At 37.3% G+C, this 17,182-nt stretch overlaps 1 protein-coding gene across 1 annotated transcript in view; it reads right to left on the reverse strand.

Moving 5' to 3' along the window:
* LOC131693675 (uncharacterized) overlaps window positions 1–17,182 on the reverse strand; it is a 109,523-nt gene that overhangs the window by 22,875 nt on the left and 69,466 nt on the right. Inside the window, 1 exon segment of the mRNA XM_058981714.1 lies at window positions 11,727–11,916. Coding sequence (XP_058837697.1) covers window positions 11,727–11,916 — 190 coding nt within the window.

Consider the following 17,182-nt stretch of genomic DNA (forward strand, 5'->3'; position numbering starts at 1 on the left):
ACATAGGGTAAATAGCCCATTTTCATCATAACCATGTAAAACCGTTGGTTAGAGCGGCGTTAGCCATCTTTGTTCAACGTATTGGTTCAAATGGCGATTTTTGATATCATAATGATTCATAAGAAGAAAGCAAAGATATTGATGCCAATTCATACGCATTGCATCAATTGTATTCCGAGTAATTAATGAAATTGTGAGGCACCCGTACTTGAAGTGCAGAACTAGAGACAGCGCCATATGTCTAATACAAAAGGAGAAAAAAAGATTCTGCCAACTAGCCCCAGACTCCCCTAAATATTATTAAATGATAAGAACATCCATATTCTAACTGCAACATTCACCCAAAGTTTTTAAAACATAAGTTTTTTCAGCTAAAAATGCACATAAGGGACCATTCATAAATTACGTAACGCAAAAATTGGCCAAAATTGACTCCCCCCTCCCCCTATGTAACAAATTGTCACAAATTTATTCATCCCCCCCTCCCCTGTTACGTAACAAATTCCTAGAAATTTTTTTTTTTCTTCGATGAAAACATGTTACGTAACAATCTAGCTAACTCCCCCTCCCCCCTATGTCACAACATGTCACAACTTGTTGTACCCCCTCCCCCCCTAAAAGCGTTACGTAATTTATGAATGGTCCCGAATACTGGTTTCGGTACGATAAGTAATCACTAAAGACTGTTAAAAATTTTCGCTCAAGTGCCCAACGCGGTGGATGTATTTTACCAAAAAACCTAAACTTCCGAATTATTCCACTAAACCAATTAACATCTACAGTGAAATGCTAGTAACAGGCTACTCAAAAATATTTTCTTTTGGTTATTGAAATTTCCAAAAACAGTTAAAATTTGTTTAATGAAGATTACCACTAAACACAAAATAGTTTTTTTCCACGTTTTCCTCGAATTGAGCTTCAAATGCCTTTGAATTTGAGCTTCAAATGCCTTTGACCGAAAGCTACGAATATTAAAATAATGTGTGTGTATGAAGGGTGTGAGCGTTGGGAAGAAATGCTAGTGCGGATGACAACATACAATCATGTTTTAGTAGTTTTATTTAGATTTTTATAGAGACCGCCTAGAGGCGGTGTAGGGAACTAGAGGGTTAAACTAAATAGTTCGATCATATTCTGGTTGCTTTCGTATAACTTTCAAATGGTTTACAATATCACTTTGATGTCAAAGAGAAAGTTACAGGAAATGTTATGGGCCTTTTGAAAAACTTATTATTGTTGATGGAGAAACGCGAATAACTTCTGAAAAGGTCGTAAGAAAACATAAAAATTGTGTTATTAAAACGAAATTTGAAATATCTCGAGAACTACTAAATGTCAGAAAATGTTTGTTATTAGCATTTTGATTTAAAATAGCATTTAAAATCATATTCATAAAGAAAATTGTATTTTTTACTGCAAATAGTATGAATTATAAAAATATGTCAAAAGTTGTTGTTAGGAAAACTTTTTTATTGAAATCCATGATCCAAATACACTGAAAATTTTTCTTTTACGTGTTTAAAACGATAGACATTAGATTTTTGACACTTTATGATGGGGTAACGCGAATAACTTTTAAAAAGGGCATAATCACACGAATTAACTAGTATGGTCCTAAGTTATTAGGATAGAGGGTAATGTATGGACCTAAGTTATTAGGACAGAGGGGACCTAAGTTATTAGGACAGAGGGGATGTATAGACCTAAGTTATTAGGACAGAGGGACAGAAGGACAGAGCAGATTGGTCCTACTGAATGTATGGACCTATGTTATTAGGACAGAGGGTAATGTATGGATCTAAGTTATTCGGACAGAGGGTTTTTCTTACTCTGCGCAGGTGCAGAGTATGAAAAAACATAGAACATAAAAAGACGCATAACCCCTCTCGGTCTCCTCGATGCACCACTATCGAGGCGTAATGCAATAACCATCTTAAAGCAATTGTCTATCAGAGGTTCTGTAGCACTGATGCACGCAATATGCTTGATGATGTTTGCAATACCGTCAAACACCTCAACCTTGGAGAGGGACTTTCAGAAAGAAGAACAATTTGTCTCTATATACCGAGTCTCTCGCTTCTGTCGTTAGAAAGTTTTATGTACTTTTTACTAAACAAAAACTAATTTTTAGTAAGCTACGTTATTACCGGCGGGGGTATTTAGAGGTTTGTGACGAAATGCTACGAAGGGAGAGCGGGGTGTTAAAAATCACTTAAAAATGGCTACGTCATTTATGGATGATCTCCTATCGGAATTGAACCGTTTTTTAAGGAACACCCTAAAGGTTACATTTGGATTTCTCGTGCAGTGGAAAGTATAAAAGCCAGAGCTTACGTATCTTCGACAAATTTGTCTAAAATGTGTTTTTCTACAATTTCGTCGAAGTTCTATCTCGAACCGTTAAAAAGTTAAATTTTAATTTCTCCTAGAATAGCATGTTTAAACGAAATCCTTGCAAAGTACAACAACTGTTCTGAACATATTGTAAGGCTAAACCATTTACTTTCAGCAAAAAGTTAAAATTCATGTTAAATCTACATTCTGAAATGCTGTGCAATGGAATTTTGTACACGATTGCCGCACCACAGCTGTGTTTTCTTTGCGGTTGCGTGGCAATCGTGTGCGCAACCGCAAGACACTTAACGGTGGTTGATGATATTGGCGGTCTTAATAGCTCCGTACGCTTGTTTTACACAAAAGTGGTAAGCTTCTTGGAAATATCTGTGTTTCCACCCAAACAAAAACCATTCCATAAATTGGGAGCCTCAAGCTTTCCAAAACACTGACCTGTTATTTTTCACTTTTAATTGTTACTTCAATCACGGTAAGAAAAGTATTAGTGTTGAAAAAAATAATATGATAAATTATTTCAATCAACTAAACAAGACACTATTAATTTTATTTTCTCTTGTAACCAGAGTTAAAAATATTCAAATTCATTGAATGAAAATTTATCATATTCAGCCGCATTCATTTTCAATATTCAGTGACGCAGCTGAAAATGTCAAACGAACAAACCGCTCATTCATCCTTGCAGATTTTCATTAGTCTCCGATTATTACACGAAGCGGCCAGCAACGAATCAAACGTATCAAAGTAGGCCATGGCACAATGTAAGCGATGATGATTGTTGTTTCACATGCTTTACCGGCATTTGAAAACATTTTCCTATATAATTAGTGAAATGAATATATTGTACGATATTCAACTGAGTGAATAACATGGATATTTGAATGAATATTTTTTCTATTCACCGCGAGTCGCATCAGGTTCATTTTCAGCCGTCAAAAAAGAGTTTCGATTATTTTTAACTCTGCTTGTAACAATGTACAATAAATTGTCTTAAAGAGTGATATAAATAACGTGCTGCAAGTCCCGAAACTGTAACTTCAATTAATTCCGTATGAATTTATAGTGTCACTTGGATGAATTCACTCGAAGTTACAGCAAACACTGTAGTTGCCAGAAACAAAAAATAGTAATCATTTTATGCAGCGTTGCGCATTTAACTGTACGGGACTCTATTGAGACATTCACCAAAACGTACACGCCGCACCAACTGCTTACTAAACGCCGCTCTAAGGTTGCCAGTAAGTTTTTTGTGTAACTAGTACTTTTATTTTCTATTTACAGTAGTAATGAGCCTCGCATTTTGGTTCAAACGCAAGGACCATTTTTAAAACAGAATTTGATTGAAGTATAGCTCATTAAACCAATTTTATCAATTCTGTAATTTAAAAACAATTTTTTGAATTTTACTAAACCTAGTGAATTTGGCACCCCTTGCATCTGGTATACTCAACCTGCACAAAACGTTGCATAACGCAGGGCTGATTTTTGGAACAACTTGTTTACTCATTCAGCCCTTCGTTATGCAAATTTACGATATTATAACAGAATAGCTAAGCGCGGTGTTTCATGAAGCGCGGCCATTCCTTTCGATCAGGAAAGGCCGCGTGGAATTTTGGGGAAATGCGCTAATATAATACACAATCTATAGCAACATCGTAATATTGAATTAAACCTTCCAAACGACACACTATGCTCCAAGCTAACAGTACAGTGACATCCCGCGGCAGTAGTCCAAAAGTTAATCTAGCGGGCACGTGCACCGCTACACCGCAGTGGTTTGCGCCTGGGCTGCGCTTTTACTTTCGATCTATCTGCAATATGTACCGTGCAACCTGTTCGCGGATAAACGATAGCATAAAATTCGTTGCCAAAAGAAGAAAGTAAGCAAAGAAAAAAAGCTTATCTTTGCTTTATGTTGGCACAGCAAGTGTGAGAAACAAATAACAAGTAAATTTATAGATAGTTTATTTTGTTGATGTGATTGAACTGGTAATTTGTTTTATATAATTGACTAGCAAATATGAATTAATAAAAAGATAGATATGGGCGGGCAATGCATAATTGATAAATCGATGGCATTGTACGCAGTACATCTGGGTTCGATTCCAAACCATGCACACACAGTAACCCCAAAACCTCTATAATCGAAAGAAAGAATGAAATAGTTAGCAGTTGGAATTTAAGAATAGGCTATCAGATTGGATGTTATAGCCGAAACAATAGGAGCTACCTTAATAACGTCACCTTAAATGCTGAGTAGCTTAATATCTAGTAACCATGCATAGTATCTGATAATTACCCGTCATCAATTTCTGAAGCTAATTTCGAGGTTTTTATAGGTATTTCAATGTATGTGTGGGGTTACAACACATTAAATTGCACATAAGTAGATGCGGTTCAAAACCACTAAATATAATATCATGCTAAGATTCCACAACAAGCTACTCGCTCGATGACAGACAGGCCCGTCGTGATGATTATCCAATTTTGTGCTTCTCTCGTTTCTCCCAAAGCGAAGGTTCAAAGCTCGGCATTGAAAGCCTTTTGTTGTGGTGGGAAGAGGAAAGACTATATTATTTTCGTTCGTGGGTTTACGGTAGAGTTATGAACGAGCTTTCGATATGGCACGGAATTTGTTGTTCCGCTTTCGGTTGTTTGACGCATATGCTAGCATGGTTTCGTGATAGTTGTTGGTATATTGGGAGGCTGAAACAGTTTATTGTTTAAAATAACTAGAGTGATCAGAACTGGACTCTAGAAGTTCACTTTATTTAATTGTAAGTGTTTATCACTACGACAGTATGAACAGCACATCAGCTTTGAATATCTATTAAGATTAGACACAAACATATTTCATCTTTCGATTGGATGGAGAAACATTTCTTGAAAGCAATCTAATTTTCAATACGTGATTTTGATTGTTTTTCATTTAGGCGCATGCAAACATAGGGCGAGAGTTGAATGTATGGGCGCATGAATGAAAGAACCAGGGGGTAGCTTCAAGTATCTTGAACTTGCCGGACTTACAGCCAAAGCACAGGTTGATAAAAAAAAAACGATGGCGCAACACCCTTCTCCAGAAAAGGGAAGCAACTCTTTGAAACGTGAAGATCGGGTCACACCGGTTGAGGCAACATCTGCCGAAAAGTTTATGTTGGGGAAATTGTAAACCAAGTCGTTAACTAAATTCGGTTCAGATCACCCCAAACTATTAAAATATACTGAAAAATTAAAAAAAAACTGCCTGAATTTTTCAAAAAATCCGAAAAAGAAATATTTTTTCGAATTGCCAATATCTCCATCGTATTTTTGTAGTAAGGGGAATAAGGAATCATGGGTCGAAGTGATAAAATCGAATCTTAGGGTCTGCTTTCGAGGCCCAGATTACTTAAAGTCACTAATCTCAAGCCCAAGATGCGTGTTTCTGAACTAATATGCGATGGTTGCATAAAGTAGAAAATTGAACAAATTTTCCAATCGTATTTGTCCATACGCTTTTCTACATAATCACTCTTAGTAACGAAACCCAAATAGTCACTAAATTAAATTTATGATTTCTTTTTGCTTTACTGTGATAGAAAGGCAAACGAAAAATAAATCAGACTGTGTCATGTGCAACTGCTTCTTCCATGACTCTCACTCGCAAAACCTATCTTAAACAAACTGCTCGTTCCGCGAAGAAGTGTGAGGGGCTCCGTATTCTCGCTCTTCTTACTCTTGTTAAACATGTCTCCCGAGTTATAAGAGTGAACAAATTGCAACAACGTTGATGTAGTTTCATGTTATAGTCCGAGTTCTAATTTCTGTAGCTGTAGACTAAATTAATGTCTGAATCAGATAACTCGATGCCACATGTGTGATATATGCAACAATATAGTATGCTACACTAGTCGGGATAATAACACGGCTAAGTTCACGCACACACGGAAACACGAGAGTGAATTCACGTGGAAGTTTATTTATACAGCGCTGTTCTTCGATTTCCTTCTTGTTTATAAACTTTTTGCCTCCGTTATTTTTCATGACATTATTATTGCTATTATTGGCGTTACGGATTACGGACGATATGGATCGAAATGTTAAGAAACAAAACGCGACGGCAGCAGTCATTAGAAGGTAACCTAACCGGTGGAAATAGCATAACCGATACACAGGAAAACCAAAAACGACACGATTGTTAAGCATAGATATGACGAAGCGGGTCGTTTTAAGGTAGTGAAGTTAAAGGCGAACCTAATTGAAAGATGATAATTGGATTCATTGCAAACTTACCATTTACATGTGCTCAAACCTGAAGCATAGATTCAAACCTTAAAGATCTTCTTCGAAATTTGGTCAACAAATTTCCTTATTTACCCTAACCCAACGTAAAATCCGATTGAGAAGCGGGGTCTGAGGTAAGGTGTAATTTATTATAGAATAAGGTGGGTTTGAAATGAAAATTATATCCAATTTCAAGTGAGAAATGGATTATTAGTGACAAATACTTCACAAGACGATGGATCTGTCAATGCTAATTAATTGTAAACGAAATCCACACTGGTGTTGCGTAACTGGACTTTATGGTAGAAATGCTTCCAAAATCTTTGTTTCTGTATGCTCCAATCCAAGTATGCAATGTTTGTTCAATATGTAGCAGTGTTTTCAATATATCTCGAAGAATAAGTACACTGACGTAAGCGACGATGACGCTGCTCTTTCTATTGAACAGAGAAATAAGCTTTGGAAATGGGATATCTTGTTGGTTGATAGCTTGCATTTTACGTCGCACTTTTCTGCGGAGCGAAAAAATAGCTTCAGCAGTTAGCATGATTATCCATAAAATGGTTAACGCATGTTTAGGAAAAGAATCTGCTACAGATGCACTAATGAATAAAAATGATTCATGCGTAAAGATCTTGAACTTCTTATTGATTGCCTATTTTGATTTGGATTTTAGGAGCTGTTTACAGTAAGTGTTACGACCATAAATGACTTATTCGTTTTTACCGTAGTACACCAGTGTAACACAGTCTACAATCTCAAACTTGGGCGCAATATATGTTCTCGTGTGTAGATTATAACTGAAAGAGAGTCTCGTATTGCATAACGTAGAGAGGAGAATATAACGTTTTCAGTTATATTCACATATACACCGTATTAAATATAGGGGAGCCCGGGGCTAGTTGGCGGTTGGGGTAAGTTGGCGGAATCTCCTTTTCTCTGTTTCTATTAGACATATAGCGCTACCTCTTCTTGTGTACCTCAAATTATGTGAAATCCGTTATCCAATGTGTTTTTATTGCAAAACGATTTGTTTGGTGGAAGTTGTGGGTGATATTGTGTTTTCGAGCATACCAAGTAAATTTTCTAAATTTCAAATACTTTGCGTTATTTAGAGCGATTTTCAATCTATTTCCCGAATGATTATATTTTTCGATGGCGCGTGAAAAGAGCTTTCAGTATCCGTAAATATATTACATCTATCCAACAACAAAAGTTATTTTTTAAATAGTTTTTAATGAAATATGCGGTTGGGGTAAGTTGGCTGTTCTGCACGCGGGGCAAGTTGGCGGCACTATTTACAGTGCAAAAAAGTCATCAAAAAAATTTATTTCTGGAATTCACTCCAATGTAGGAAAATATGTTTCTTGTGTATCTCGCCAATGTAGGAGACATTTATTCCGGCCAATTGCATGTAGAATTTCGAAAATTTGCTTTTGAATAGGGAGTACGCGTCAAAGTCAAAATGCCGGGGTTTTGAAACTGAAATATAATAGCAAATGCCGGTTAATATACAGTTTCCTCGAAAAGATATTCAGTACGTTCCAAAATGACCCTTGAAGTAATTGCAACTCCATTTGATTGCTTAGTTTTTGGCGTATCCTCACATACCGCCAACTTACCCCGGGGCTGGGGTAAGTTGGCGGGTTTTCCGCGTCACATATTTTAGTCTCTATGAATGGGTACAATGCATCAAACATTTTAAAAAAATCAGAGATGTTACCAACAGTCTTCTCTTTCATGCCGCCTGTTCTATTTTGCAAGATCTTTCTACATCAAAGCGGTAAAAATTGAAAACTGAAAACATCGCCAACTAGCCCCGGTCTCCCCTATTCAGATACACTTTCTCAAGCGTTTGTAAAAGCCGATAGACTAAGCGTTTGCCACCGGCAAGCAAATCAATTTTTCTGATTCGGGTGTAGAGAAATTATGGTTAAAACCGGCACCTTAAGCTTATAACCTTATATTAACCATTTTCTGAGATATAAAATATTGTCTGTACAAAATTGCTGTTTAGAAGGTTCTTAATATATGACCTAATTTAGTCAGTCCTCAAAACATTATTTTATTAAAAAGTATTGGTAGCAAAAAATGTTGAAAAAACTGGTAAAACTGACACTCCGGACACAGGGGTAATCCCCTTTAATTATTTTCTCTCCACTTTAAACTTTGATATGTGCGTGTGTGATAAAGTAATAGTATGTGTACATGATTCTGGGTGATGCATATATATTAGACCGGTACAAAAATGACTTGTTTTCGGAACAGCACTCAATCGAATGGTGATTGGTTTCAGAAGACCTATTCCGAATACAAACTTGGTCGGATGCTTCTGGTTTACTCACAAGAATTTTTAAGTTTGTATGTAAAAAGATATGAAATATCCGGAATGGAAACAATAAATTCAGTAAAAAAATGCTAGCATCATTTTATTTATCCTAAAATCCTCTGATCTATAGCTGAAGATGAAAAAATCAACAGTGCAGAAGACTGGAAAATAATCCGACTTTGTGGCAAAAAGATATTTTAATATAATGATATACGCTGCCTCTCTTTCTCTCACATGCTTAAAATGGGACATTTCCAAAGCTTCTTATGATCTTCGAAATTAAATAACTGCCCTCCAATCATGCAACTTCAACAAAGTTGTTCGTTATTAAATAGCTACACTATCTGAAGTTCTTGTGAATGCAGAAGAACTGTAGGAGTTTTTATAGAATTTAGATTTTTGATTTTATATTTTCCGTATATTTCACCGTATATTTCACCATAGAAACTTCTAAACTCTTGTGAGTGAACTAAAACTGTAGGAAAAAGCTCATCTTTGGCAACCATTAATGCCATTCTAAATAGAGTAAATTTCCAAGCGCTCTACATTCTCTCCTGTTAGGATTCCTTCACTTAGAAGTGTTAGGAAACATTCACATTCATTGTTAGTTTCTTTAACTTAGAAGTGACACTTGGTAGTCAAGCTACTAGGTTCAGGTTTCCGTTTTTTTTTTGGGATTCATCCACGATCCACACAAAAGATCCAATCCACGATCCAGTATACAATAGATCATGTTCTCACTGTGTTACAGTCTATATTGGACAAACCATGAGATCACTGGAAATTCGGTTTAATGATCACATTGCACAAATAACAAACGCCAAATCTTCGAGTGAATCTAATGAATAAAACAGTTCTTTCAAAGGGGCTAATAATAAATAAACACAATAAAAGAGTTTCTATGTATTTCTACTATGTATTACCATAATATGGTAATATAATAGTGTAATTGAAATAGCACAAAAATTAGTAGTGAATTAAAAATATTTACAACAATCTAAACAGCGTGTCGATTTTACTACAAACAGAGGATATCGGTTTTTCCCCAAAGCGAACATTTGTTCAAAAATACATTAAAAATAGCACATGGCTCAAAGTTTACATCAACACATCCAATTCATATTTTTATATTTATATTTTGTTTATTTTTATGACGTTTGACCATGTAAATTCAATTTATCGCTATATGCTCAAAATAATCGTGCTAATAATAACCTGTCAATATGAAAGAAAGCGAAAGAAAATTGACGGAGAGGAGCGCAGCGTTCCCGATGGCTGGACCAAGTGGAGCAGAACCTGGCGAGTATCGTGCACCTGAGATGTTGGAGACAAACAGCAACTAACCGAGTGACGTGGCGGAATATTGTGGAACAGATTAAATCATGTTAATATGATGTATGAACAGGAAATATAAATATAATATAATGTAGGTATCTACTCAACGGTTGTATTCTCATGATCGTGCAAAATGTTTATCAAAAAGTCTAACCAGAATGAGTACAGGAAATCCCAAAGCAAAGCTCGGCCAATCAGCCCCGGTCTCGCCTAGCTGTAACTAAAGTAATGCTTTTTATATAAAACATGAAAGACGTCCTATGTATTCCTAATGCAATCAACGCTACATATTGCATTATTGAGAAAATAAAGAGTTGCATCCGTATTTTTGAAGGGTCTGTTTTACGGTTACTTCCAACATGGGCTTGAGAGAAAATCGAATTTTCATAGAACATATTTTATGGGCCATTATATTTTTTGGAATAAAATGATGAATTTTATAAAACCATCCGCATAGAACGCAAAAAGATGCTAAGTCGCGCGGGACTGACTTGTAATTATAAGTAGCGTAGCACCGATAACGCTATAAGTTGATAAAAATATTACGTGATTCATATACTGATAAATGCAGTTTCACTTCTATCCTCGAAAGCATAACCCAGAACAATCCGTCTGAAAAAGCAAGCTTATCAGTGTGTCGATAAGCGAAAGAGCAACATTTCGTTTCAGTATTATTATCAGCATCGCGTGAATTGGAAACGAAAACAGAAAATATTGATTATATTTACTACGTGCGAGAAGAAATGCAAGTAATCATACAATTCTAACAAGTAGAGCATCTGTAGCTGAAGTATCCTCTTTTCAAAATAATTCATGATTAACGTAAACAAACTAAAGTATTGGTAAACGATACCTGATTCCTCGCTGTTGATCTTTCGTTATGCCCATTCGCACACAATTGCAATAGCGTATACTATGTCTATTCGACGGATTACTTCAAATAGCAATGGTATCTTTAAAATATTCAAAACGCATAAACGCCATTCCTGAACCACCGAATCCAACGATTTTGTGAACTAGAAGCACTAGCAACGGAGTAAATGAGAATAACGAACCAATAAACCAGTCGTGTACTGCCCATAACAGCATAAGAGTCCCATGTTGAAAAACAGCAAGCCGAGAAAAACGCTGTTCAAGATTGCCCCATCCATTGATCCAAATGGATGGGACAACCATATTTTGGTATTTCTTTTTGATATTTTCTGAACAAACCCGGTAATCTTATTTGTGCAGTGTGATTTAGTGGTGATACAGAATACAATCCAACGGATAACTCATTTTCGACAAAAATCCACATGGGCTTCTTATGCGTTTATGGGCAGTGTAGGAAACTGTGAATTTGAAATTGTGGACAAATTTACTCCTACCTTATGAAATGAAACTTGATGTAAAATATACTGATACTGTAGTAATCATTAGACAAACAATGTAAAAACACATCACTAACCTCTCCGTGGCAGTTTCTTCCAGATGGTGTATTTTCCGGTAGAAAGTACAATCGTAGGGCTAACAGTAAACACTGTTCGTTTCGATCTCTCCAGACCATCCGCAGTTCCGCGAGGCACTCAATCGGTGAATCCGACCAAGGTCGCACCGGAAAGCAATCACCCAAGGCCAGTACCATCGGTCGTGGGATTCTGTAAAGCAGAGCACAAACAAGGAACTTACAATGATCATTTACATGGAAGTTATTCTGTGTATATGTATAGATAGTGGGCTGGGACACTGGTGTAAGTAAACTTAACCGCATCAAACGAGAACAAATCGTGTTGGTTTCATTGGGCTCCCACTATGTAAACTTAGGAGAAAGGTATTTTCCCGCATTATGGGAAAACGCACATTTTGGATTTTTATTTCTAGGGGCCACAGCTTCCTCTAAATTATGCAATCAATTTTGCAACTGCAGAGTGCTCAACACTAGGGTGTCCCAAAATGACATCATGTTAAAAAAGTCATCGGGCTCACTTCTTAAATGAAAGGTTAGGGTATTGGGACCACTTTCTTCTTCGGAGTGAGTTTGCTAAAACGCTTCCTACTGGTGGCGACTTTTGATTTTTTGAAAAATAGGCCGATTTTGGATAAAATTTCAAATTTATGCCTGTTGAAGTAGTCTGTCTGTCTGTAGAACTGTCTTAGATTTTCTTTCAGCATTTTTAATTTTTCTGGAGATCCAAACGGCGAAGTTTGGTTAGTTAGTTTATACAAATTTGGAATTATAAGAGCGGCAGGGCCATTAAAACTTAGTAAAAAGTGAAATTTTTGGTGTTTTTCAGTATTTTTTCTTCAAAACTGGGTATCTACAAAATTTCAAAAGTACAGAAACGACTTTATATAGTTGAGCCGAATTCAGGGGCGTAATTTTGCTGAAGAAAGTGTATAGCTACGGCCAATGGGGTATAAATTATTTACGTTTTTGTTAAATAACCTTTTGACATTTTATGATATTCATAAAAAAATAACACTGTTCTACAAAATAGAACAACTTAAGTGGGCTTAGTCCGCATATTATTTTTCGGAAAATAGAAGGAAAATGATGAAAAATGGCGTTCTTTGCTTGTCTCTGGTACATCAGAAACGGTTTTTATGAGCATTTGACGATTTTTTTAAAAAATATTTTCTATACTAATAGCCACCTAGCGGGTTTGAAAATCGCTACAATTAAACAAATATGTCGAGTTAATGGCAAGTTATGGCGTATATTTGAAGGCTGAATTGATTAACGTACTTACATTTTGTATATAAAGTCTTATTTTCATGTTAGGAACTTTGAAGTGGAGAAAAATGCAGAAAAGTGAGGTGAGTTTTGAAAAACTTATATTTACTGTTTAGATCACTTAATTCCGAAATAGTCAAATTTGGGGCAAATATCCTCGAAAAAGTTTTACAACAGAATACAGCGCATCTTGTGACACAATCGTTTTGTTGAAGATGCCTCCTAGAAGTAATTATGGAGAATTAACTCTTCAAAAAATAATTAGAGACTTGGTGTCATTAGCAAAGTTATTATTTTTATAATTTAAGAAAAATATCAGATCATCATCAGATGCTCATTAAACCTCGTCCTGACATACTAAAGACGTACAGAAAACGTCATTTTTCATAATTTTCCTTCTATTTTTCGAAAAAAAATGTGTGGTCAAAGCACATTTGAACTGATTTACTTTTTGGAACAGCATTATTTTTGATAAATTGCTAAAAATGTCAAAGGTTATCTAACAAAAACTTAAATAACTCATACCCCATTAGCCATAGCTATACACTTTCTTCAGCAAAATTACGCCCCTGAATTGGGCTCAACTATATAAAGTGTTTTCTGTACTTTTAAAATTTTGTAGATACCCAGTTTTGAAGAAAAAATACTGAAAAACACCAAAAATTTCACGTTTTACTAAGTTTTAATGGCCCTGCCGCTCTTATAATTCCAAATTTGTATAAACTAACTAACCAAACTTCTCCGTTTGGATCTCCAGAAAAATTAAAAATGCTGAAAAAAAATCTAAGACAGTTCAGGACTACTTCAACAGGCATAAATTTGAAATTTTATCCAAAATCGGCACATTTTTCAAAAAATCAAAAGTCGCCACCAGTAGGAAGCGTTTTAGCAAACTCACTCCGAAGAAGAAAGTGGTCCCAATACCCTAACCTTTCATTTAAGAAGTGAGCCCGATGACTTTTTTAACATGATGTCATTTTGGGACACCCTACTCAACACTCTTGACATAGTGCTAGAACATTCCTGAAAAACGGTATAGTTGGCCAAAGTTCAAAGGCTTAAGTCGATCTGCACGATCGAGTGGGAATGAGCGTTTATTTGTGCGCGCTTGAGACCGCGATAACCACATTATACGTTTTTGTGTTAGCGAAGTCTAAGGCGTTGTTGTGCATGGATGATCACGATTGTAGGTTCCCCTTTGTGTATCATCCCGAAGGGGGCGAAAGTTTGTAAGTTAATACTATGTTCACACAACGAGTTAAAACATGTTTTAACGCTATCTTGATGACAATTTTCTTGTTGCTAATTATTATAACATGTTTTAACTCTGTAGTGTGAACATAGTATAACGTGGTCGATCGCGTGGCAGTTTGTATGTCGCGTGGACGTTTGTATGTCGTGTGTGCTAGCTTCGCGCGCATAAATTTGATTTTATAACCATGTATCTATTCCTATATTCGCGTGTGTTCTTAGATGATCGCGCGGACCGTGAACTTGATACATAATTTTCAGTGTATGGTTCAGATAGTAGAAGTGAACGAGTTCTCCCCTATCACTAGACTTCCTGGCCATGTCGCCATGTAACGTGTTGTTTACAGGATACGAGCGTCATTTTTTCTGATTGGCCCAACTAAAGCTTAAGTTCTTTTCTTCTGATAGCTTTGGATAATCGATCATCACATCAAGAACGTTAGTTTAGTTGAATGTCCACTGCACAAAATGCAACATGCATATCAGTGTGGGAAATCCACGATCACTCTGCTTCACGATGTTGTTTACAACATTGAGAAAGCGTTCTCGCTCAAGCAATCTAGCTTGGGTGTATTCTTAGATATTGAGGGTGGTTTTGACAATGTGTCCTTCCAGTCTATTCTGGAAGCGACGCGCGGTCATGGGATACCTGCATGTATCTCGGGTTGGATAAACGCAATGCTTAGTAACCGCATACTTTGCTCGTCACTGCGACAGGCTGAGATACGGAAGTTGAGTATTTGCGGTTGTACTCAGGGCGGCTTTCTGTCACCTTTGTTATGGAATTTGGTAGCCGACGGCTTGTTGGAGTAACTCAATGAGCTTGGATTTTCAACCTACGGGTTTGCTGACGATTACCAAGTACTAATTACTGGGTTTTGCATCGGAACAATCTTTTACTTAATGAAAGGCATTAAGAGCTCTCGAACAGTGGTGTCGACAAGTTAAATTATCAGTTGACCCAAGCAAAACTTAAATGGTTCTTTTAACGAAGAAGCGAATAACAACCGGGGTTCGTCCCTTGCAGTTCTTTGATTCTGAGCTACTGTGTGCAGATCAAGTCAAATACATTGGAGTTATATTGGATTCCAAACTGAATTGGTCAGCTCACATTGAGTTGAGAGTCAAGAAAGCGTGCATGGCCTTCGGACAGTGCAGACGAACTTTTGGAAAGACCTGGGGTCTCAAACCTAAATACATCTATTGGATTTACACGACAATTGTACATCCAATACTGTCATACGCGTGCCTTATGTGGTGGCAGAGGGGGAGAGCTAATGACAGTCCAGTCAAAGCTAAACCATCTGCAAAGAATGGCGCTCATGGCGTTGACTGGTGCTTTCACCACGACACCGGCTGCTGCTCTTGAGGCACCTCTAAATATCAAACCATTACACATACACCTCAAACAAGAAGCACGATCATGTGCATACATACTACAGGTCACTGGGCTTTGGAACAGTTACCATGTTGATATTGCTACCAGTCATACACAATTGGTCACAAATGGTTACATGGGGTGAAGATATTCTTGCTCCTAGCGATATTATACTCACATGTAGTTTTCCTTACAGGACATTCCATCTGAAGATTTCTTCTCGAGAGGAGTGGTTGTCTGGCTATATGGAAAGACAACAACAAACGCAAGTGGTCTGTTACACTGACGGTTCTCTGATGGAGGGACGCGCTGGTGCTGGTGCCTACTGTCGTGAAATGAGATTGGAACAATCTCACTCAATAGGTAGATACTGTACTGTATTTCAAGCAAAAATCTTTGCGATTATGTGCAGGGTACAATCGGCCCTTCAACTGACTTTGTCCGGCAGAGTAATAAACTTCTGCTCTGATAGTCAGGCTGCAATCAAGACCCTTAGCTCAGACAAATCACGATCCAAGCTGTTGATTGCGTGCTGAACCCAAATCGAAGAACTAAGCATTGTCAACACTATCTACCTTGTCTGAGTGCCAAGACATTGCGGTATTACTGGAAATGAATGAGCTGACGACGCCCGCGCTGCCAATTTCGACAAGTTGGATAAGGGAAAAAATACATTACGAGGCTTCGTCCGAGCACCGCAATTATTGGAGAAATCTACAAACGTGTCACCAAACAAAGGCGTTTCTAGAACAACCGTGCCCAGTGATTTCGAAAAATCTCCTACATTTTTCGAAGCTCCACTGCGGCATGCTGACCAGGGTTTTAACCGGCCACTGCAAACTCAATTATCACATGGCAACTATTCAGCGAAGTGAGTCTTTTTCATGTGATCTTTGTGAATGCGACTACGGAACCTCATCTGATATGCAACTAACGCAATTGCAATTTAGAGTTTTCGGCCGTCCTTGTATAGACGAAACCATGTTTGGACGACTGAATCTCAGAGACATACCAAAGTTTCTTATCCAATGTCGTAAAGAGCTTTAGGTTTATTCGCAGGCAAGTTGTACTACTTGTGAGTTTACCTTACCTGTTGTTTATGTTTGTTTTTGCGCTGTTAATTTTCCCACCCTTCCAATTCTACTTCCCCACACCTCCTTGTCCTTTCCTTCCGCTCAGGAAATGATGAAAACATACGGCAAGGCACAAATCCCCAACTACATAGGGTAACGTGCCATTTAAGCCAATATATTCTGATTCCTGATTCAGTGTATGGTTCAGATAGCAGAAGCGAGCGAGTTCTCCCATATCACTAGACTTCCTGGCCATGTCGCCGTGTTGTTTACAGGATACGAGCGTCATTTTTTTCTGATTGGCTCAACTGCTAGAACTAAGAGATACTTGACTTATGCACCTAACCGATTCATGATCGCGCGAGCACGGGCGCTTAGGGGTTCACTCTTGAGACCGCGTTTGTAAATTTAAAAGTGCCAAAACGTTCACTTAATCACCGGGGTGTTATCCTGTTTGCGAGATCGCGAGCATAGGAGCGCCTGAATAA

The sequence above is a fragment of the Topomyia yanbarensis genome, chromosome 3 (assembly GCF_030247195.1).
Source record: "Topomyia yanbarensis strain Yona2022 chromosome 3, ASM3024719v1, whole genome shotgun sequence".
NCBI classification, from domain to species: domain Eukaryota; kingdom Metazoa; phylum Arthropoda; class Insecta; order Diptera; family Culicidae; genus Topomyia; species Topomyia yanbarensis.